Here is a 24,982-nt window from a genome sequence, read left to right as displayed (position 1 = left end):
GCATTGTAGCTATACATTCAAGTTTGCATGTATTTGTTTTTTGTTGTTGTTGTTTTTTTTTTTTTAATTATGTTTGTCCAGGTGTAAGTCTGTATTCTTGTTATGCTGTGCATTTATGCAGCTGTTTTCACTGTATAGCACTCCCATGGAGAGTAAACTGAACTGCATGGGTAAAACTGGTGGAATGCCCCCTTTATGATGTGCTAGAACTCAAAAAACACAAAAAAATGTTTTTTGTAGTCACATAAAAAGTAAAAACCATGCAAAAACCAAGCAATTGTCTTGTTTGCACATTATAACTGGATATTTATTTTTACCTGCATTCATAGACATCCACCTGGACTAAAGGAAAACCCGCTGACATTGATAAAACTGCAGCAGTCCCATTTGGTATTGAAACAATAGTGCTTCTTGTGTATTTGTCGCGTTCATTACGTACACCAGTGTTGCTATCTGCCACCAGGATGAGTGACTTTGAGGGTGAATACTCTCCTTCCCGTGACACACTCTTCCTTTCTCTCTCTCTCTCTCCCCCCATCATGCTAAAGTTAATCCTGATTATGTACGCTGTCTAACTGGTGCAGAATGAGACCAGGGCTAATGCCATTTTATCCAGAAACATTTCCAAAGCTTGTCTTTTGTTCCGGTATCTAATCATGTTTCATTGCTTTGTGTTGTCACAGGCATATGAGGATAGGTTTAATTAACAAGCGAGTGTGAAATACATGAATCCATCCAAATTTGGCCAACTGTGACATTTAACTGCAGAGAATGAGCTGGGCTCTATCATATTTCCTCATATTTTTGCTGCTTTTAACCTAAATGTGCATCATGGACACAGACGGTTCTTATCTATCTCAACATTTTTTAAGAATCTTTTTGTATTATTTTATTCTTATATAAAGCATCGTCCATCTCTAATGACTAACAATGCAAAAACTCTCAGTTTTTCTGTTTGAATGTCATGGGTGTTTTTGGAATATTCTACCTCTTGTACAACATTAATTATTATTGCTTCTGAAACTGCATCAGCACCAGAGGACGTGAACGTGCTCTGGCAGCGGCTCCAGCTGAACAGTAATTGCTGTGGAGTTGCGGCGTGTTGCATTGTTGGATGAGATGGATAAGTGGCTGACCTAGTCTCTGCGCTATAATTCCTCTGTGTGTCGCAATATGAAAGAGGCTTAACCAGAGAAGAAGAATGGTGATTGTTCCTACTGTTCCTCTGCTGTCTTTCTCTCTCCCTGCTCTGCTTCTTATTGCTTTTCTCTTCCTCTCAGACGGCACCTGCTTAGCTCCGTCTGAATCAGATTTCCTCTGAGGGTGCCCCTCATGCAGTCCACGCTCTTATGACACAGACCCATTCACAATGCGATGGCAGGTTAATCTGAAATCATCATCATCATGCTGGCTCATAATAAGGTGTTTTAACACACTTATCTGTGATGAGGCTTGGATTTAAAATGCACGTGTGTCCTGCAGAAATACAAGGGAAGATGCAAACTCAGTCATGCCTGCTCTACTTCCTCCTATGCCCTGTCTGTTTTCTCTACAACACACACTCACTGGCCTTTAGCTACTGTACCCAGGTGTGCTCCTCTCTCTGGGTCTGCAGTACACTTTCAGTTTCTTGAAATGCATTTTGACACCTGTCAGTGTGTGTGACAGGTTATCTGCCCCCGTTTCTTTAGCACGTACACATACAGTAATAGGCTCTGTACAGGGAGGAAAAAGGAGTCAGTTTTGCGGCCAAACATTAGTCGTATTTTGAAAACACTATTCTAAATATTACAGTAACACACTGTGGGGAAGTTGAGACATGATTGGCTACATCTGTGATCCCCGAAGGTGCTTTGTATCTATTTGTAGATCCTTATTTCCTAGCATGCATAAAGAAGTGGCAGCAGCTCTTCACCATGGGTGTGTTAACAGTGACTTGGGCCTCAAACAGTGAAAACAGACACAGGCAGGATAGCGGGAAAAAGTTATGAGATAAACAAAAGGAGAATTAAAACTCTGGATATGTCTGTGTAGCATTAACTGATATCACCAAAGCAGATCACTAACTTTATGACTCTTCTCTGCTCGTGCTACAGATACACTACATTTTGTCACAGATTTCATTTTTTTTCCTCCCCTCATACGAAAGTAAAACAAGATGTAAACATGTTGTACCTCACCAGAATTTTCTCCTACTTCCACCTCCTTCTTCCTCCATGTGATTCCACTCGCTCTCAGTCAGTTAGACTCCTCCTAATTATAGCAACTGAAAGAATCTTGGGAAAGGATGTTTCACTTGTAGCCATATTAGCTGCTCTTCAGGAGAAAGTAACATAGTCTCACTTTAAAGTATGAATGTATACATTTCTGTTCATTGCTTTTTTTTTTTTTGGTGTTTTTTTTTTTCCTTGCATTTCCCAGACTTGTGTGTTCAGTTCACCAGTCCATGACTTTTCACTGGACCATTCACTTTCCATGGATGTTACTTTTTGTTGAATCTTCTCTTTGGTCAGGTTGGGTATGTGGCTGTTGCTTAAATGCTTACAGGATCATGTAAGACTTAAGAAAAATAAATGTTTCTTTACATGGAAAAGAAGTTGTAGGTCAATTATTCATGCTGGAAAAATTGTCACCATATATCTCTGGGTTTTTTTTTTTTCTTTTTTTTTCTTTTTTTTTGACTACAATCTGCTGTCTGTGTAATATTTCTGTGATCTCACACTGTGCAGTCAGGTCAGACGCCTCCATGAAAGCCAGTGGAAGTGCTGCGGCTCATTATCTGCAACAGATCCTAACTAAAAGGATGAAATGCACATGAGAGACTGTGTTCTTCTTCTTGCTCAGATCCTTTTGATTTCCTATGGTGAAAATATTAGCCAATCAGATTCAATGATTCTCTAATCGCATGGACAGAGCCCTTCAGGCAGGGAGTGTGTGTGTGTCTGTGTCTGTGTGTGTGCATGAGAGGGAGAGGGGGAAGGAGACAACAGAGGGAGAAAATGAAAGAGTAAAAGCGAAGGAGCGATAGGAGGGATGTTGTAAAATTAGCCACGCTGTCAGAGCAGTTTGCACTTGGCTTTGCAGGAACTGTCATCAGTGTAGCATACTCAGGGAAGCCCCCCTCACTCTCCATCATCTCGCCTGCAGTGAGACTCAGGCTCTCTCTCTCTCCTCTCTCTCCTCTCTCTCTCCCTCTGTGTGTGTGTGCCTGGGCAAACTCATTAGATGACAAACTGCCTGAGCTCCTACAGTGAATCTGAATAATAACAGCAATCAAACAGTCAAGGACCATCACATGAAGTTACCTGTATATATATGTGAGTGTATATGTGTGTGTGCGTGCATGAGTGGTTTGTTCCTGGTTGTCATAGATTGCATAATGTCAGTCTCCACACTGCGAGTCACATCTCCAGTGGGGCAGATGTTGTGTATTTGTCAGCTCCATAAATGAATCCTCTCTAAAGGAACAGTTTGACATTTTTTGAATCATGCATATTTGGCTTCTTGCTGGGACAATAAAAACATAGACACCACTCTTGTATCTGTGAGTTAAGGATTTTCTCATCTCGCTCTTGGGGGAAAAAAGTGAATTTCCCAAAATATAAGAATATGACATCAAAGCCAAATTTACACCTCAGCATAAACATGACTTTTCTTACAGAGATGTGGGCCTTTTCCATCTTGGAGAATGTATTTTGCAAGTTTTGTTTAGTTTTGTCCAAGTTCATCAAAAGGCTATTTTGGTACTATTATGAAACAGTGAATAGTCAGTCAAATTCAATTTAAATTCATTTAGTTTTTGGCCTATTTAAAGTGACACGTTGTTTCTTGGTGTAAAAAAAACTCCATAAGGCCAAAGCAAAAGCATAAAGTATATTTAGAGTATGAACACTGAGGATGTAACAGTTACAGAGTTAATAACTTAAACAGATACAATAATAAATCTGTTCCCTCCAATGACAAAAAATGAAGGCGTCACTCCTCTATTGCTGAGGCCAATCCCTGCCTGTCTCCATGGTAAATTCATCCAGAGGAAAAAAAAAAAAAAAAAAAAAAAGTTCGGCTTTTTCCGGTCGGAGTCGGAATCAAAGCCCGAGGGCGCCCTGACTGTTAACGCGCGACAGACACATCAATCGGGTCTTGGCTTGTGGTTTGAGATTGTTTACATCCGATCAGAACAAGTAAGAAAGAAAGTCGCCCTCTGCTGAGATGGACACCGCCAATCAGGTGCGTAAATAAACGAAGAGAAAGATCATTTTGACTCAGAGATGTGAGTAATTGAGAGCTAAATTGGCCAATGTGTCGTTAATTGATGGTAGAAATGAGAACGCTTCTCTCTGCACCCCCTCCACTCCCCCCCCCGTCTCTCTGTGTGTATTTTGCAGCTTGCATCTACGGGGACATTTCAAGTGCTAAAATTACCTCTGGGATTTATCCGTGTTTTGGAATGGGTGAGTTGGACTTTGGTGTTTGCAATGCAATAACTTCACTGTGCTGTGAAAACGCATGAATGAATTATGTAATGTAGGATTGTGTTGAGCGTCTGTTTTCGGTGGTTGAGCAAAACAACTGGTTTCGTCTCGATAAATTCCCGCACATCTCTGGTGCAACTTGAAGTTCATCACATCTGTTGGTGTTTTGCGCCTTAATGGTGGTGTTTATGTTACTTCCACACGGGGGGTCAGTCAGGTTTCACTGTGATCCGCTTCACCGTGACTAAATGGCTCAAGTTTATGTAAGGATTTACAGCTCCGTGGGAACTAGATGACATTGGAAACCGTTATGATGCTTTTCAGTTATGCGTGCTTTAGATTTGCAGTTGCGCCAAACCTGTGCGTTTTTGCGCCAGTCCACCAAAAAAAGCCCCCCTCCCCTCCAACCCCTTTTTCTTTTTCTTTCTTTCTTTCTTTTCTTTTCTTTTTTTTTTTTTTACCCTGAGTGAAATGATATAACAAGAATCAACAATAAGAACGGGGTGTCCTAGCTCTGACTGAATCAAAGCTTTACTACCTCTCTCTGTCTTGGTGCCGCTTGTATCGTAGACTCCCGTGTTTATTGTACAGTGCAGAGAAGCCTGGAGGCAAAACGAGATAAGTGATTTTCTTTGATGTGAGTTTAGAGAAATTACTGTAGCCATGAGGGTATTCAGCTTGTGTGCAGATAGGGTGTGCGCCTGTGTGAGTGTGTGAATGCGTAAGTGTGAGCTTGTCTCTCTCACTTTTACAAATGCCATCAAATGTGCAGAGAATCCTCAAGCAGCAGTCTCCTCTCCAGAAAAATCATAAATAAAATCAGATTTTTTTTTTTTTTTTTTTTGATGTGCAAAGGGGGAATGAATCTCAGTCTAACCTGCTTTCGTCAGAAGTGTGACGTTCTAGCTGAGATATATAGGGCAGATGTCTATCAGTGAGGTGAGTTCTCAAGTGCATCTGCTTTGGTTGTTTTGTGTGTGCGATCAGATTCACTGTGATATTTGTGGGCCGGAGCCAAAGAACAAGCAGATGATCCAAAGCACCATCTGTATGATGAAGATAACAGTGTCGTAGCTCCCTATGTGTGTTTTCATGTTTGTGTGTGTATGTGTGTGTGTGTGTGTGTGTGTGGTGGAGGGCAGCATGTGTGATGTGATTGTATGAGCATGACTGCACACCTTCCTTTGACATCCAGTTGACGTATTGATCATCCACAAATCACCTGGCAGTGCTCACTAACATGTAATCATGCACGATCTTATGCAAGTAATTTCCCCTACACACACACACACACACACACACACACACACACACACAAAGGGCAGGCTACCTCTACAGCTTCATAGCACTGTTATAAAAGTGACCTTTTCCTTGTTGCATCTTTTTTTTTTCTCCCTCACCCGTATCTTAAAAGATGGAAACTTTTCCAGCATCTCTGCTGCTGGCCAGTGGACTCATAAAAATGCAAACAATTCAAATTATGACCCAGGTATTATTCTGATTTATTCTGCAGCACCTACAGTGGTGTAGTTGTGGTCAGGCTGTTCCTCTCTAACACCAGAGAGGAAAGGGATCTCTCACTTTTCCTGCCTCCACCTGGATTCTAAGTGATGTAACATGTACTATTTTGACCTCATTTGGCCTCATGTTAGCCCTGACTACGGCTCAGCTCTGACTCTCGGGGTGCCTCAGGAGACTCAGACAGGTACAAATGTAGCATCTGATGACATTTTCATCATCAAAGTGCACTGGAGAATTGGGATTGTTTTTTTTTTGTTTTTGTTTTTTAACTCATCACAGTATTTTGTCTCACTACAAGGGGTCCCCCTTCCTCTGAAATGGCATTACAAGTTCAGAGCAATGACTCTCCTCTTGCTATTCACGTACGGAGATGTCATGATACCAGAAAATTTGGTAAATGGTACCAATACCAAATACCATACCAAAACTAAAAAATTCACACGCGCACGCATCCATATATGATGTGTGCTAGCAGTAGTATAAATTTACTACTGTGGCAACTTGACCAGTATTGTGACAATATTCATTTAAAACGTCGGTGTTATACTTTGACAGACTGAATGGTATAATGCAGCTACTAACATCATGAGCACCCAGCTTATGTTATGAGCTGTTTCTACGTTAGCTCAAACAAGACATTGCCTCTGTGAATGTTGTGTGTGGAGCAATGCTACCACAGACATTTGATGACTCTCATTCAAAATGGTTGTTTTAATTTTGGTGGTCTATAACTTGCCCCTGGTGATTTGCCTTAAATACAATGACTTTTGGGGCCACAGTGGATGTGTTGCCAAGTGTTGTTTTTTATCCATTACTGTGCCTTCCTCCTTCTTCTTCCCTTTGACATCAGACTAGAGCACTTGTAGGGTTATTATGTTGCTCTCATCAGTCCCTAAAGAATTACATCTCCAGTACCTATGATACCTTCCAGTACCTACGCTACTTTAGGAAAACAGGTGCTGTCACATTTTCACAATTTTGGCGTTGATTTGGTGTCGCTTCTCTCGACGTCCCTACTAGCTACTTTACAAACAAATCAAGTCCTAAGGTAAAACAACCAGGGTTAATTCTTGATGTAAGACATGATGCTATCATTTTTTTTAACCAAATAGCCCAAAATGTGCACACAATCTGGACACACCTTAAGTTTAAATATGGCCCCTTTTTATTTTTAGACAATCACTCAAACAGAGACTTCCTCCCAGCCTGAAATACACACAGCTGACATGGCATGACTGACCAGGAAACGAATGTTTTCTGTGTTTAGAACGATCATGCTTCATTATCTAAAGGCCTGCAGTGAATTTCTTTGCACATTACAGCACCAGTAAAAACACACGTCTGTCAGTTTGCATTGTTTACACGCCTTCAGGCCTTAAAGGCTTTGTTCAGGCAATGATTGACATTTACATTGCTAATGATGGATGAACCCTTGACTGTATGGCTGATTGGTCATGTGGACAAACACAAGGCTGTTGAAAGGTTGTTTTAACTTCAGTCAAGATGTTGCAGTACTTGTAGGTTTTCCTACAGCTTCAGTCAGGACTGGGTCTGCACACGGATAAGGCAAATTCATAATCAGCCATGGCTGCAGGAGATTCTGAAGGATGGTTTTATGGCTCAGTGTGTGTATGTGTGTGTGTGTGTACGCATTCAGCTCTTGGCCTGTTTGGCACACTGTCAGTGGCTGGCATATTCTGCTTCAAACAGCTGTAAGGTCCCCTCCTCTCCACCATGGACCAACTCATGCAGAAGCTGTCCTTTGAGATGTGCCCAAACTTTTCACTGCGTGTGTGTGTGTTTGTCTTCATGTATGTGTGTGTGTGTGTGTATGAGAGAGAGATGGAAGGAGAAAGGAGAGGGAAAATTGTTCAGTTGATTAAGCACATGATGCAAATGATATACATGCATTTGTTATGCGCTCAAGCACTGTCATGGCTGTTGTATCATCTCACACAGTGCAGATTTACAAGTACTGTATGAGCTTCTTATACTGTAGCAAAACACAGGCTGATGAGTGACTAAGAATGAGTCCCGTCATGAGTCTAGTTTATGAGTAAGGATCTTCCACTCATCCAAAACCAGTGGGTCACACTGTCCTGTGATGTCATGCTCAGTACCTTACTGTATGCCAGTTTAGTTTGCTTTAGGGTGGGCAGAGCACCATGTTTGCAGCACAGTTACAACAACTGGTAGAAATGGAAGATTCATGTCTCTGGAGCCATCAGGAAACGAGATGCTTATTGGCGTTTTGGGGTGACAGTGCTATCCAAGCAAAACTGGACAGTTCCTACAGAAGTAGGTATGTTTCCCAAGACATATTTGACACCTACAGCTGATTTGCTGTCACCTCAAGTTTTGTTGCAGAGAGCAGAGATCAAATCCCAACAAAAATTTCTTGAAATTACAATCACATGTAAATGTCAAAGGTGATCTGGATAATGTATCTGGATACAGATCGCATTTTAATACCACATGTAAATGGGATGTTTGACACAGTGGATCCTTGATTTCAGACAGTATTTCAGACATTAATGTTAAATTTAAAATTCTGCAAGCTGGTTGAAAATGGCGTTCTGTTAATGTATAATATGCATATGTAAAAAATATGCACGTAATGGTTGCGTGTAGCAGTGGTAATGTGTTGGGCCACCATGTGCTGGTGTTCCTAGGCTTTAATTCTGTCAAGTCTCTGAACTCTGCTGGAGCAATGGAGCAACAATTCTCCCAAAAGATATTCCCTCAGTTTGGTGTTACGATGCTGGTGGTGGAGAGCGTTGTCTTAACATGTCGGTCCAAAATTTCCCACAGCTTTTTCAACTGGGTTGACATCTGGTGCCTTCAAAGGCCACAGTATGTAATTTACATCATTTTCGTACTCATCAAACCATTTAGTGACCACTTGTGCCCAGTGGATGGGAAGGTCTGGGGGGGTCCTCATCCTGTTTCTCGATTCATTTTCCAGGTTTTTCCTTTAATTTGTCACCTGTCTGTATAATAGGCCATTGTAAAAGTAAACACGTGATGATTATTATTGCATTCATCTTAATGTAGACATCTTTTGTATAACAAAGTAGATATAAGGTGTGGAACCCTAATCTCCAAACATGACTCTAAACAAATGCTACTGCAAAACTGAGTGAGACAGGCCAGAATTACTCTGCAGTTACGCAAATACAGCAGACTCACATGAGTAAAACACAACACAGATTAAACAGATTTTGAATGCAGTGGGATTGGCAAAATTAGATGCATCCTGTTTTTAGAAAGCAATCTCATTTCTCTTTCTCTCTTTTTCTCTTTCTCTTTCACTCACTCCATGTTCTGTCTGCCACATTTTGTGTTATTTCTTCATTGACCTATCACCTCTGTAATGTGTTATAGTGTTGGTTTTGACAGATTTCTGCACAATGTTCATGATAAACATTTACGCAGGGGAATATGCACACACAAACACACACACACACACACATACACACACACACACACACACACACCAAAGGAAAACAAGTGAAAGGAGGGAAATGCAGCGAGATTGGCGACAGCTGCTGACAGATATCGCAAGAGACTTGCCAGGTCAAAGATCTGTTTTTTCAGCACTGAAATCACTCATTTCCTTTTGACAAGGGGACATGAGGCTGAGGGGAAAAAATGCTTCCAAGAGATGGCGTCAAGTTTGGGCTATCTATTTAAACAAATACCTCAGTGTCATGAAATCTGCTTGGGTTAGGCAGGTGAATTAGTGTGCCACTGCCTTTCAGATATACATTAGTCAGTATGAAGGCATTTTCTCCTCTGCAAGATATTATTTGAAAGTAAACTTTTGCAAAACATGCTCTGTAGCTGGTGATATGTGTCTTCCCAGATATCTGTCAGTCAGTATAATCTACAAAGTCTGGTATTCTCTGATGTCTGATATCATTTAAAGTTTTATGTCTGATGTTCCTTCCTCAATCAACTCTGAAAAACATCTGCAAAAACATTGACTAATACAGAATTAGATGCTCTTATTTTGGTAGGGCGTGTGTTGATATTTACTGATATTTTAAGGATGTTCTGACACATGCAACATGCAACATCTTTACTGCACTTCACAGGTGGGAACTTTTAGCTGTTATGGGCCTTTACGCTTCGTCCAAAGCACTTGTTGGACGGTTGGACAGCGAAGTCAGACACTTTTCCAAAATTGGATTGGAAACAGATCATCTGAATTTCACAACCAATTTTATGCATAATTAGCCAGCTGTTTAGAGGTGAGAAAGTACACTGGGTATAAACGTCTTGCTCTAGCGTTTTTTGTTTTTTGTTTTTTGTTTTTTGTTTTTTTCCATTTGTTACACAACTGTTGAGTGCAACACTGTGGATGTCTTCCAGGAGAGACTGCAGAGGATGTGTGTTGTTATCCCCATATTTATCTTGCCCCCCACCCTCAAAAGCTCACTTGCAAGTACCAGACTATAATTGTTCAACACAGGCTTCATAGACACAATATAATTTAATACTGACTTGAGCACATGTAGATGCTTATATTTCTGGCAGTTAAAATGGATATTTAGGGACCTGCTTTTTGTGGCATCACAGTTCGGTCCTAAATTTTTTCACTTTGGGGTTGGGGACTATGAGTCTCTCTCTCACTTTTTCCCCCTGTAATTACAAAGTCATGAGATGGAGGATATGCTAGCTATTAGAGTCACTGAAATAACCTAGTCATGTTGTATATGTAATAGCTTGAACAGTAAATACAGAATTCAGAGTTTTTATTTCATTGTAATTATTGAGCTAATGAAGCATTTAAATTAAAAGAAAAATGCTGACTTTTGTCGAGGTAGTTCAGTTCCAGTGATGTGATCTCAAAGTAAGCTCAGTCTTGTGGGTTGTGGTAGCCAACGAGCTCCTCAATGTGACGTAGCCTTTCCTGACCCAGTAGGTCAGAGCTGGGCCTCTGTCTCCCTCTTAACCCTGAGATGATGGTCCACCATCCAGTGATTCAGACAGGGAAAGGTTAGCCTGTCCTCTCCTGTAGGTGGACACGTCTGTTCAAACAAGACATCCCACACACGCACACACACACACACACACACACACACAGTACATGGAAGAGCACAGGTGTCGAGACAGTACGTACACAGACAAGAGCACATAGACATGGAAATGTCACAAAGACAAAAAAGTAAAGGTGAGAAAAACAACAAACTGGGAAGGAGAGTTACCCTAACCCTAACCCTTGTTTTGCCATAACCACTGAGTAGCGTATGACGGATCTGTTCCATCAGTGTCATTTTCAGTTCACACAAAAGCTGCAGTGATGGTTACTGCAAGCGGTCAACATTTTTCACACTGATTTCAGGAATATGTTAATATAAGAGGGTGTGTTTCTGTAAGTTGACTAACAGCTACTTGATCAATAAAGTGACACAGAACCTGACGTGAATTTAGATGATTTCCTCTAGATCTAGATTCTTGATAGGAAATATCATCCTTGCATATGTAAACCCACCAGCATATAGAAACAAACACACACACACACACACACACACACACACTGGGTTTGCGTTACATTACATCGGGTGCCTCCAGCTTTATAAGCGCACTGACTGTCCCTGCAGGACACAGGGGCCGGGTTCCAGCTAGGTCACCTGACTAAGTAGCCATGGAAACCCCATGGGGAGAAGAAGAGAGGCACCAAGAAGGGACACTGTTGCAAAAATAAATGGAGATTTTCTGCTTGCTTGTGGTCAGTCAAGCTTACAGAAGGGGAGAGCAGAGAGATAGAGGGAAATATGAATCTGGGCTGTGCTGGGCACAAAGAGCTCCCCTTGCTGTGCAGGGACAGGATTAGCCGCTGCTAAATGAGCTACTGATTTCTGTGGTGCTGCCATCGAAGCAAAGATCAGACAGCATTTACATGAAGGCTTGTGGATGTCACCTCTTTGTGTAACTTTTTCTGTGAAGTAGCTGGGTTTTTCTGACTGATGCATGAGCCAAGATCAATATCCCTGAAGTGTAACTGCATCTGTTTGATGAGCAGGAAAAACCTATGTCTTAGATGTGAAAGCAGGGCTGGAATTGACAGGGTTTCCTCTACTTTTATGTATTTATTCTGTCCATCTTCAAAACAAGGTGTCATCCCTGTTTAAAAAGTGTAAAATGAAACTTCTCGAGGGAAATGCATGGGTAAAGAAGCTTTTTATGATTTTAAGTCAATGAAAAACAAACCAAAAAATAATAATAAAAATCACAGAAACTAGATATTGCAATTTTTCAATATTTCAACACCATACACAATATGACAGGGAGGGAGGTATCCCTCATCATTATTATGTCAAAGTTCAGTTCAAATGTGCATCTGACTGCTCATCCCACTTTTATTTCTGATGTGCATTTGTTGTTTTGTGTTTAGCTAGCTGGCATAAAATTGCTCATGTTTGCACACTGGCACACTGCAGTAGCGAGAGCAAGTGAGACTATGTTTGTGTGTGCGTGTGTGTATGTGTGTGTGTTTGAGGACATTGGCTAATGCTTCTGCCTGAGTGGAGAGAGTGAGATATTTTTACTCTACGTTCGCATACATACACATTGCATGCTCACATCTAGGTCCTTAAACACTCAGACACACACATGCACAAAGAGGGTACACACATTCTGAGGCATAGCCACGCACACACAAACATGGGCAGAATGGCAATACTGTATGAACACACAGGCGCAAATACACATGACAAATGTTAACGGATTGGAGACGTACTGTTTGGCAATACATTCAGGCATTTGTTTAGGCCATTATTTCCTCTTAGGCCATTAGACCCAAAATGTCTGATGGCCTGTTTTTCTGGCCTCTGCCTCCATTTCCTCAAGTGCTTGATCTAAGACATTAAAGTAGAGTCGCTGTAGCTCAGTTTTGTCTTTGGTCTTGGATCCAATTGTTTTGATCAGTTTCTTGAATATCTGTGAGGACAGTTACATTAAAACCTTTCCCGTTACCTACCACCTCTCTAGCATGAGCATACTGAATGCATTGCCTGCCTCAGCTTCACAAATGTAAACAAACTGTTGTGCGCAGAAGAACAGGCAGCTAGTTTGGTTAGCCAGCAGACTGCCTTGAAAGTAGATCCCTGTGCAGTTAGCAACCAAAAAATTATAATGGCAATATTTGCAATAGCTGATTTGTGAACACAACACTGTTCTCATCACCTTTAAGTTGAAATGACAAAGTTATTAGCAAACAGCTCCTTATTTACATATTTTATAGGAGTTATGGAGCAACATAACTGCCTCTTAAAAGGAAGTTTTTCCTTACCACAGTCGCCTAGTGCTTGCTCATGGTGGGATCTGTTGGGTTTCTCTCTGTAAATTTTATAAGATAAAGAGTTCAGTCTAGACCGACTCTATATGTACAGTGCCTCGAGATAACTTCTGTTGTGAATTGGCGCTATATAAATAAAATTTGACTTGACTTGACTTTGATGGACATATCTGGCATTCAGCAGTTTTAAGCTTGTTGTCTGTGTTAGTGCTGAGCAGGCAGTGCACGGTATTTTAGAGTTTTGTTGCCTGTTGTGGCCAACACTGTGAGAGCGATGAGAGTGAACCATAACAGCAGCAAAGTTGCAGGTCGGTCAATATAAACAATCAGCTGAAATATGCAATAAAGCGCTGCTTTAAGTTTATTTGGAAACCGTAAGAGTCTGCACTGCTCATCTTAATATGCATGGTTCTCTACAACAGAAGTGGCAAGTGCAACTTAAGTGCGATCATTAGTCAAAGCAGCTACAATTATGAGAAGCAGCCAGGTCGAAAAACACCAGAATTTCTCTTTAAGTCACATTTTGACAACAGAGGTACTTCTCAATTATCCCACGACAAAATTGTGTGCCTATGCATTTGCCATATTGTTGCTTGAGCTCTATGAATTTAATGTAATTTATTGTATACATGATTTGTTTTATTTTTATAATGGTCTTAACTTAAATCTAAAGTAGCAACTTAAACCAGACTCAAACCAGACAAGTAGTTCATAGAGCAGATTGATTCTAAAGTATAGTAGAGGATAAGCAGTTTGAGATATGCCTCCCTTTCTCAATCTCTGTCTCACTCTGTTTCATCTGTCTCTCTCTTTCTGTTTTCAAAAAGAGTGTCCTAGATTTTTTTTTAGTCAGGCAGAGAGAGAGGCTGAACATTTGAGGCGTTTTTCTCCTCCTGAGGCAGCCACTTGACACCACAACGGTTATATATCAAGTTGAATAGAGCAGGTGGACGGTGTGTGTTGGTGTGTATGTGTAGCATCTGCAAGGAGGGTTTTTTTTTTTTTTTTTTTTTGCAAAAATGTCAAGTGCAGCTCATCAGTGAATGCACCTTTTAGCTCGCCTGCCACTTAACGTGATCCTCACCTCCCCACGCTACCTCAGTCGCCTCGCCTGCCGCTCTTATCACGTCCTCTTGTTGAAGCAGCTCCTCTGTTTTCTCGTGTTATTTTATTTATTTTACAGCCAAACATTCCTCATTTTACCAAACCACCACTCCTTAAACATTCTGTCTTTGTGTTCACCTCAGTTTCTCGATTGTTTCTTTGCCTGGTTGGTCATTTTTACTACACTCAATTTGTTTTCCTGGCTGTTTGTACTGGACGGTGGGTCTGATTCATGCTGGTCAAGCCTGAAGCTTGAGGATCAGTTTCATAATCCTCAGCCAGCCTCCGCTCTTCCACAGCGTTCATCCATTTAAGTCTCCAACTTCGCCTGTGCTGCATTCAAGTTCTCCTCAGACAGAATCCTTGCCCTCTTATCCACATCCGCTCATTTAAATCTGTAGGTAATATCTCAGACGGTTTTCATTCCTGTACTCTGGCTTTTTCCTCTCTTGCTCCCCCTGTATCTGTCCCTCTCTCTCTCTCTCTCTCTCTCTCTCTCTCTCTGTCTCTTTTGCTTTCCCTCCCTCTCTCCCTCTCTATCTCTTGTTCCCTGAGGAGCCCAGCTGGGAGAGGCAGATAAACACACGGGGGCGCGGGGCTTAGCACCCACCCTCCTTCCACAATGCCACGCTCTCCTGTTCAAAGGCCCCAGCCAGAAATGAGAGGGGCTAAACCCGAGCCGAAAATCACAGGGAGAGGAGGCAGCTGCAGGAGCGAGAGAACGTGTATATAGACATATATAGAGAGAGAGGGAGAGAGGAAGAGGGAGATGTTTATCTGAGGCTGTTTGTGATAATTAGGGGGGAGTATTTATTCTGGTCACTTTTCCTCTACAATTTGTTTGCTCAGATAAGAACATATTACAGTCTGTGTGTATAGTATTTATGAGATCTTTTAGCTGCATATGATTTGGCTGCATATTTTAATTTGTTAAGTGTGTGTGTGTAGACATATGAGCACATTTCTCTGTGTTTTTTCATAGCCTATCATGCCTCAGAACCAGCCAAAGCTTGTACACAGTTAACAGTGTTCAACAGTGGCTAACAATAGCCATCTAGCTTTAATATGAAGACAACTATAGAAAAGTTAGACACTGATCCCTTTTCATATCTGCTGAAATCTCTTTGGTTATATGCATGTGGGTCTGAATTTATCAGCTGTGGATTTCCCCTTAAAATACGTCATACCAGTGCTTTTTTGCCGCTAATAAATACAATTTTGAATGCATCAAATATCAGAAGAGCTGGATTTGCCTCTGTGTATTTCTGTGTCATCAGTAAAGCCAGGCCTGAGTAGTTTTTACTGAGGTTATTATGTAACAGCCTTTGATTTCTACATAACATGCCAATGAGCAAAAAGAGGCGACAGAGCTGAGGGAATCAAATCAATCCAATTAAACTTGACAGGGAAGAAAATGTATTTTCTCTTAGGAAGATAAAACTCTTCCTTACTACGTGCTGTGTTTTCCACCTCAGACAATCTGGTATGTCCTGCCAAGTCCAAGCTTGCAGAGGAAGCCTTGACAAAGCTGTGGTTTCTCTGTGATACATAATATCTTAACAGAAATGGGAAAACATATATTTTTGAACGTGGTTATCCCTGTCCTGAAGCCAGAGTAAGTGAGCGCTGCATTTTTATATGGCTGATATCAAATTTTTATTGGTGTGGAGTCAAAACCTACTGACACTTACTACACTCACTTACCCTAACTAATTGGTCTGAATGTTCCTGAGATGTTATCACAGACATATATTTAAGCTTAATGCAGTAATGATATTATTATACTGCACATTTGAAAGAGTGACACAAAGTACATTATAGTCAAGGTAAACAGTCAAATAGTAGTCATAAACCGGTAAGAGAGATTTAAAAAAGAATTAAAATGCCAAATAAAACAGGCTTGGATATTTTTAGTGTTACAGGATTACATAAGCTGTAGCATGAAAGAAAGATCAGCATCCGGTTTATATCGCAAGCATAACTGGGTTTCACTGTAATGTGCAATGAGGTGTCATCTGCATAGCAGCATAGTTTGATGTTTACCAGTAATATGATCCAGAAAATGTAACAGTGATGCACTGTTAAATTTGGTGAATTGGCGTTCTCAATATATTTATTTTATGTTATTCAGTGTTGCTTAACCCATCAATCACACAGCAGGCTCATTAACTACATAGAAGTTTTGCTTCTTTTGTGGCACTTAGCAAACACTTCTCTGTTTAGTGCGTACTGTCACTGTGACACTGTGAATGTAGACATTTGCATGAGACAGGCATGCACACATGACACTTAATCTAGACATACTTTAAGAATACGTTTACACATATTCTAACTCCGATCGGATTGTGCCCTCCAGAGGCTGAGGGACTTTCAAACTAAAGAGATATGTCCTCCCCAGCTACTGGCAAGCTGCATGTCCAGCTGCCTGTAATATGGGAGAGGGGAGGCTCATGCTAACCAGGCATCAGGTCTGATTATGGTGATCATGGTTCTGAGAACTCTTGAGGCTATCAGAGCTTTATATGGAAAACTAGGCTGAGAGAGAGGGAGCATATTAAGGGTAGTTGTGTGTGTTCGAAAGGTTGGATATATGTGTGTATGATTATATACTGGCTGCATGTTCATGTTTGTTGAATATAACTAGAGGCTTCTGACACAGGAGTAAGTCAAAGAAATTTGTTTTTCCAGGGAAAGACACAGTGAGCTCCTCAAGTTAAAATCAGTGAAATCTTGCGTCATCATCTCCTCAAGTAAAGAATCCTCACACAAATCAGGTAGATTTTCATCATTGTATGACCAATAAAACTACCCCTTTTCTTTTTTTTTTTAACTAACAAAACACACAGAGGTTGTAAACACCTAGAAGTGTAGTGTTTCTAACTTTTAATGGAAAGCCATGGAACCAAAGAGGAGCTGTGTAATTGTGTCACTTTTACTAGTCGCGCACACAAAACTGCTAAACTTCATGTCATTAAAACTACTCATCACTTTTGGAGCAACGTAGAGAGAGAAAAGCGAATTGTCCCTGTTTGCCAAATGAGGCAGGCAAAGCCTGGGCAAAACTTCTCCGCTTACAGCTCCATAATGATGTCTCTTTGGGCTCTACTGTTGTTGGAGTGGGCAGCAGAGGTAGCAATATAATTTAATCACAGCAGTGGCAGGGACTGTATGTGTAGGAAGTAAGAGCATGCCAATATACTTTACTAACTTATATAATAAAATGCATTTTATTTTATAACATTTTTATGCAACGTTACATTCCACCATGTTTTAGAAAGAAATGTTGAACTTCTTACTCCACTGCATTCTGCTAACAGCTGTAGTTTTTAGTTACATTGAAAGTCAAGATTTGCAGACATAAACATGTTATGATCTTACAAATTAAAAATAATATTTATATAACATTAAAATGCTGTTTATATGGCCAAACTGTACCTCTTGGAGAGCCTTTACTTTTGTTACTTTCTATACATTTTTTATGTTAATTTATGCTAATCTCCTACACTAGATTGTGAATGCAGGTCTTGGGGTAATTGTACTAACTGGGGTAATTTTACTTTTACCTCAGTACAATAAAATAATTTTCAGATGTTTTGTCAGAGGAGCCATAGAGATCAGCATTATTCTTAAGAAAGGTTTTTCACATTTTCTATCTCTTTTTATGGTGGCTAGTACTACAAAGCTTGTAAAGTATGCATGAAATATTAAACTTAAAATGAAATATATAAGTGGCTTACGCTTATTTCTTTTTGTAACTTTAAATACATTTTACTAATTGTTATAGACACGTGCTCTACTCTCACTTTCTCTTCCCATGTCTTTTTTTTAACCACATGAATGATAATCACTGATGTGGTAGAATGGTAGAGGAATGAAGAGACATGAGATAGAGCCAAGTAAACATTAATACTCAGCCACACACACACACACACACACACACACACAGTGCCACGCTTTCTTCAGGCAGCCTGTTCCAGCTTCTATTTCATATCAGAATGCTTCTGAGAGCCCTGTAGCATAACAAAGCTGGATTATACTGTATCTTCCACTCTTCAATGTGTGTAGTTATATTTGCTCCAATAAGTTTAAATGTTTTTTTAAAATTGTGGATATAGATTTTCAACAAACACAAACACAGGTGGATAGTTTTTCAATATGCGATCCTTCTTTCTGTCATCAAACTTGTTATAATGGCATTAAAAATAAATTAATAATGCACTAAGGTTTTACAGTCAGACAGTAATATAGGACAAACTGTGAAGTCTAGATTCATTAAGAGCAAATTCTGTTTTTGTTTCATTGTAATCGCCTTAGTGTATGTCCTTCTCTATTACACTGCTAATGCAGTTTTATCTGCCAAATAATTTTTTATTATTCTTAGACTCTTCTGTTTTTTGTTTTTTTTTTGTTGTTGTGTCAGTGTGTGCATCCATACGAGTGTACGGGCTTGAATTATTTGGCCAATTGTAAACAAAGCAAATGCACAAGGAAAAAATCATTTTGTCAAGTAATTGTGGTGGTGAAATCATCATCAGGTGACTGTGGAGGGAGCACAAACAGAGATCTCTTCCTCCAGACTCTGAAGCTTTGTCCTAATTCAGCTCAGCCCACATGCTCACTGCAGCTATTGTAGTCCCTGTGCTGATGTGGCCAAAACGCTATCAGTTGGTGTTAAATTGACGTCACGGCAGAAAAAATGTTGAGATGTCTGTAAGTAAAATGGTGGGACTGCTGAGCTTCAGTGTTTGCCACCGGGGCTTGGTAGTAGAAATTCACTGCAGTTACAGTTTTAATGTTTCCTGTGACTCCATTTTAAGATTTAAAACTCTTCATGCAATATTGGAAACTCTTTAAGGTGCTGTATGTAGGTTTTGACTATCACTGCATTGCTGACGTTAGCATTAACAGCCCTTCTTTTCTTCTACTAAAGTTAGTATGCTAAAAAGCTAGCCCTGGACTGTCCTGTCTTGTGATATAAATTTACCTGTAGTGATTCGCTGTAGCATTCATCTGTCCTCAGTCCAACATGAGGAGATGAAGAAGTAGTGCTGCACAGGTATTCTAACCTCCTGTCTTGTAACCATAACAAGTGGCTGAAGTTCTTGGCAAGCAAACATTATTACCACTTCCACCTGGTCCTGACAAGAAACCATGTTCAAGTAGCCAAAAGTCAATTAATACCACTGCGGTGTATTAATGTATGTGATGAAAAACTGCTAAACACAACAGCACATTTACCATGGTTGGACACATCCACTGTAATCTACCTGTGTGGTTGACAGTGTCAGTAAAGTCTGTTCAAAACAGAGCCATCACACTCTCCAACTGACTCATTTTACACCACCTTTGTATTGTCACACATCAGCATATGTGGCTGATTCATATAAACAACCAGCATTTTTAGACATCATCGTCCAGACATCATATCATAGTTACCTCTCACTAGTGCATAGTGATGATCTGTGTAAAGTTAAAGATTTCAGATGAGCTCAAAGTCACTAAGTATAAAGAAAGTGGTTATATCTTTGGTAAAAAAAAAAAAAAAAAGCTTTTTGTAAAACAGCTATGTAGGTTTTTCATCTGGCTTTCAAAAAAACTGAAACTGAGCCCGATATATTGCTAAGGATACATGTTTCATTGTGTAAAAGTCAGTGGGATTAATACTCTGCCCACACACCAGTGTTATACAAAGTAAAGCACTGTCTCCTGACTCATGGTCTGGGCGGTTATCACATTAAAGAAATCTCATTCCCAGTAGTTTGTAGGCCTCATCTCCTCCTCCTTGCTGATCAGCCCGCTCAATATCTGGTCTACTGGCAAGCCAGCAAATCTCTTAGCTGAGAGCCTCTGTTCTCAGACCTCTGATAATGTATTTCATTAGAGTTGATGCTTCTGTCCTCGCAGTGGTCCTCTTTGTAACAGTATGTTGAAGCAGATACAGAAGGGCTAAGAGAGGAAGCTGTGGGTCTGATGATATTGTGACAGTATCACCTTGTCGTACACATATGGTGTTTGGTCTGAATAATGTGGCAATATATTCATGCTTTACATTAATTCGTGTATTGCCTCAGTTCAGATGAGTTGTAATGTAGGTGAATCTGATTTTTGTCTTTTGTTTCTTTGTGCAGCTTTTTGCCATTTTTGCCTTCGCGACATGTGGGGGCTATTCTGGGCAGCTGCGGGTTAGCGTGGACTGCATGGAGAAGGCCAGTCAGCAACCTTAGCATTGGCATTGACTTCGCTTATCCTTTCAGGTGAGTTAAGACATTTTTACTTCATAATGTTAAAAACAGGGAACATCCTGATGAGAATAAATCACTGTGTTGTGTTCCCAGGACCTATTCAGGTAAATTATGTAGTAACACTAGGGTGGGATTTGAGCCTTGTACCTTTTTCTGTGTGTGCCAGGTTGTATCAGGTGTCCTTTGAAGCGCCCGTGTGTGAGGGCATGAGGAGGGAGCGTGTGTTCCTCATTGGAGACTATTCATCCTCTGCAGAGTTCTTCGTCACCATTGCGGTGTTTGCCTTCCTGTATTCCCTGATGGCCACTGTCGTCTATATCTTCTTCCAGAACAAGTATCGTGACAACAATCGAGGACCACTCATTGTAAGTACAGTGGCCTCTCACCTGGGACCTTTTCACACATTACCATTAAATTCTTTCATTCTTCTGTTTGACTAGTTTCTATTTATGTATCTTCTCTCATCCATGCCATCAGGACTTTATAGTGACCGTGGTCTTCTCCTTCATGTGGCTGGTCAGTTCTTCTGCCTGGGCGAAGGCTCTGTCTGATGTCAAAGTGGCCACTGATCCAGATGAGGTGCAGCTCCTCATCTCTGCCTGCAAAATCCAGACCAACAAGTGTGGCTCTGTGCACGGATCGCGCTGGTCCGGACTCAACACCTCAGTGGTAGGTTTGGGAATAGATGAATATATGAACAAAAGAATGTTCAAATTTTCAGAAGAAACTGTACATGTGCTTGAAATTTTGCAGTTGAATTTTTTGAAATACTGATAAGTTGAAGAAGAAATCCTGAGAGAATGTAGCATCTGTTCAAGTGTATTATTTAAGTTGAGGTGTAAGCACTGACAGCAGTTGAAGTAAATAGTGAATGAACAGTGGAAATTGTTGGTGTTTGAAGAGATGAAAAGAAAGAAAGAAAAAAGAAAGAATAAGTGTCAGTAATAAGTGTCAAAGTAAGTCAAATTTATAAGCACTGAAAGGAGCTGAAGTGCCATTTGAAGAGTAAGAGACGAAAACAGTTAAATTGTCAGCTAAAGTTGAATCAGCATGAAGAGACTGAAGTGGAGCTGAACAAAGATTGATTTGAATGGAAAATAAATGAAAAACAAGTTAAATATTTCAAATATTATGAATGATATGATATCTTTGAAAAGAGGCACACCATTCTTAAACACAGATAACAGGAATAAAGGTCTTTTCACACTGCGGGTGTTTTTCTTTGTGTAATTAATTCGCACATCAATTCATTTTTTCAAACTCTTGTTTTTGTTATAAGTACTTTCACACAGAACGTGAATATTACTTACCCGGTAGTCGGTCCTCTGCCTCCTCAGCTGCGGCGCTCATCCAGTCCCCAGCAGGACCTCAAACTGTCTCACCGACATCCTAAAAATATGCCCGCAACTGACCATAGTGGGGCTTCAGCTCCTGTATATTCACGGAATATTTTGCACTTTCACATTCTTTATTTGCATCAAGCTGTATGTGAAAAGACCTTCAGAATAAAAATAAAGACACAAAAATAAAAGAAAATGAATCTGCATCACTGAATAAAATTTCTAATCACTCTTTCTCTTTCTCTTCAGGTTTTTGGGTTCCTCAACTTTGTTCTATGGGCTGGAAACATCTGGTTTGTCTTTAAGGAGACAGGTTGGCACAAGGGTTCTTCAAGGTTGGCGGCCGGGGCGTCTGAGAAACAGGCCGGCACCTTTAACCAGCAGCCCTACAACCAGGGAAGCTTTGACCAGTCAGGGAGCTACAACACCCAGGGAAACTTCGGCCAGCCGTCTGAGTACAGCCAGGTGGGGGGGCCCACTTCATACTCCAATCAAATGTAGCCGTGCCTTTTTGTTTCCTGAGTGGCACTATTGCATTTCTTACCAGGGCAATCAGGGGGGTGTTAGGAGAGGAGGAAAGAGGAGTTCACTTTCATTCTCTGCTTAGTTTGTCATCAATCTGTCTGTGCAAAAAAAACTAACAAAAAAGATGGTCATAAAAAGGTGTCAAAGGTGTCCGAGTACACCCATTGTACATACAAGTATTGTTGGGTATTGTACAAAATTATTAGATATAGTCTTTTACTCCTTTTCTCTCTGAGGTGTTGTTTGCTGAATGTTGTATTTCTTGTAGTTTGAAACGCATTAGTGACAGTTTCTCTCTCTGTGCTTAGTCATTGACATTCACTGTTTAGACTGATGTCTTTTTTCAAACTGGTTTGCACTCTGTGGTGGAAGGAAAAAGTACTCTATGTTGGTATAATTCTTCACGTTTTCAAGTGCATGATGTTGTATGTGTGTTAATATGCTCTCTGTGACCCTGAGGGGAAAAAAAACATGCAATTTATCTCTGAAAGTTTACAGATTCACACTGCCCCGGCTCATTACTTAAAGTTTATTTTGATCAGTATTGTTACTTTTTTAAAAGATCTATCAGGAACTATATTTTGATAATGGGTATTTCTAATTCAGATTTCGATTCAGAACATAATTTAGGGAGAGTTCTCTGTTACATGTGTTATAAGTGCATTCCAACAAAAGTTTGACTTTGGTTTTGTCAGAAAGACAAAAAAATTCAAAAGCAATAACTGCATACTGAACAATTCACTATACAGGGTTTGTGCAAAAAAAAAAAAAAAATACAGTATAACATGCAGCTGTTGTTTCTGTTTCCATGGTTTCGTTTTTTTTAGCTGCATCTGCTATCACGTTGTCATTTTATTTAAATAATGTGAAGAGGGTGATTGTCTCACACGCTGTTTACAAGTGGCCACTCTTGCTACAAATTACTGTGACTGTTTTCTATGCTACATCCTCAGACTACTGGAAAATGATAAACAGAAATTATACCTCTGAAGCATGTCCAGAGTATCCATTTACACTTTTAAAGCCCAGCAAAAAAGCACATCAGTACCACAGCGATAACAGAAGAATAGTGAATAGTGGGCTCATCTGTACATAGCTGTTACTGAGCATTTGTTTACTTCAAAATCACAATTCAGGTTTGTACAACTTTAAAAAAAAATATGTGCAATTAATGTAAAGTGATAATCAAAGGATGATGCTTGGTTGCTGTTTGTTTACATTAATATGACTTGTGCAACCCTGTTTTTTGACTCCCCTAAGCATGTGGCTTGCATCAGTGTAATAAAGCAGATTGAACATTCATGTATGTATAATAGTCTGATGTCAATGATAAATGTGTACGGATCTATATACTGAGTGTGGATCGTATTTTACAGGAATTCAAGCTAATAAAGATGCACATATTTGTCCATAAGTGACGCAATCTCACGTATCTGCTGTGATCTCTTTGGTTGACTTTTGACCTTTGACCTGTTGGTTTGGTTTCCACAGAAACAGGGATGCTTCATTGTCCATGAGAGTCTGTGAAAGGTTGAATTGTTTGCTCCTTCTATTGGTCATCATAAAGTTTAATGTGCAGTATTTGCCTTTTGTGCACAGCTTTGTCAGTGTCCAACTAATGGAGTTAAGAAGCTTTGTTGTTACATGTCCTCTCCTTATATCCATGTAATGTAAGTAAGTATAATTGTTATTATACATGGGTCAAATGTGTTTCCTTGAGATTTGAGCTGGATACTCGCACAGGAAAATAAGTTTGTTTTATTGTGGAAAGGAACAATACTGCAAGTGAAAATATCATATACCTCCGAAAAGGGAACTGATTATGAAATTAAGCTTCCAAATCTATCCATCCATCCATTATCTATACTGCTTATCCTCAAGCAGTGGGACTGGAGCTAATCCCAGCTGACATTGGGAAAGAGGCAGGATACACCCTGAACAGATTTTCAGTCCATCGCAGGGCCAACCCTATAGAAATAAACAACCATTCACACTCACATTCACACCTACAGGTAATACAAACTCCACCATTTAACCTAATCTGCATGTTTTTGGACTGTGGGATGAAGCTGGAGTCACAGGAAGAGCATGCAAACTCAACACAGAAAAGCAAACCAGAGTTCGAATACAGAACCTTCTTACTGTGAGGCGACAGTTCTAACCACTGCACCACTGTGCCGCCCCCAAATCTACCAAATAATGAGGCATTACATAATGTGCTTTGCAACCTCATTTCTCCCGTAGGCACTAGATCCATGTAGCACTGACACCACATGTGATAAAACTTGTGTCAAACAAGAGGGACGTCTAATCACAAACTGCACTACGCTTGTATATGGACAAACACGTTGTGTACGGAGAGACACAGATGGCAAAATATATACACAGTGTCTTTATAACCAGCACAAAGATCTTTGCATATGAAAGCTATTGTTGGTTTTATCAGTGCAGTAATAATAGCACTAGTATACTGTA

The 24,982-nt window shown here is 40.2% G+C and overlaps 1 protein-coding gene across 1 annotated transcript; it reads left to right on the top strand.

Moving 5' to 3' along the window:
- The first annotated feature begins 4,084 nt into the window (after positions 1–4,084).
- On the top strand, positions 4,085–23,930 carry synpra (synaptoporin a). Its single transcript, XM_018700215.2, is given in 7 exon segments — positions 4,085–4,227; positions 4,386–4,451; positions 20,529–20,615; positions 20,617–20,654; positions 20,809–21,007; positions 21,120–21,311; positions 22,232–23,930. Coding segments are annotated over 7 exon segments (852 nt in total). The 5' UTR covers positions 4,085–4,209; the 3' UTR covers positions 22,484–23,930.
- The last annotated feature ends 1,052 nt before the right edge of the window (positions 23,931–24,982 follow it).

Source organism: Lates calcarifer, linkage group LG12 (genome assembly GCF_001640805.2).
Source record: "Lates calcarifer isolate ASB-BC8 linkage group LG12, TLL_Latcal_v3, whole genome shotgun sequence".
NCBI lineage: Eukaryota > Metazoa > Chordata > Actinopteri > Centropomidae > Lates > Lates calcarifer.
Note: the sequence above shows the minus strand (reverse complement) of the source record. Positions and strands in the feature narration are given on the sequence as shown.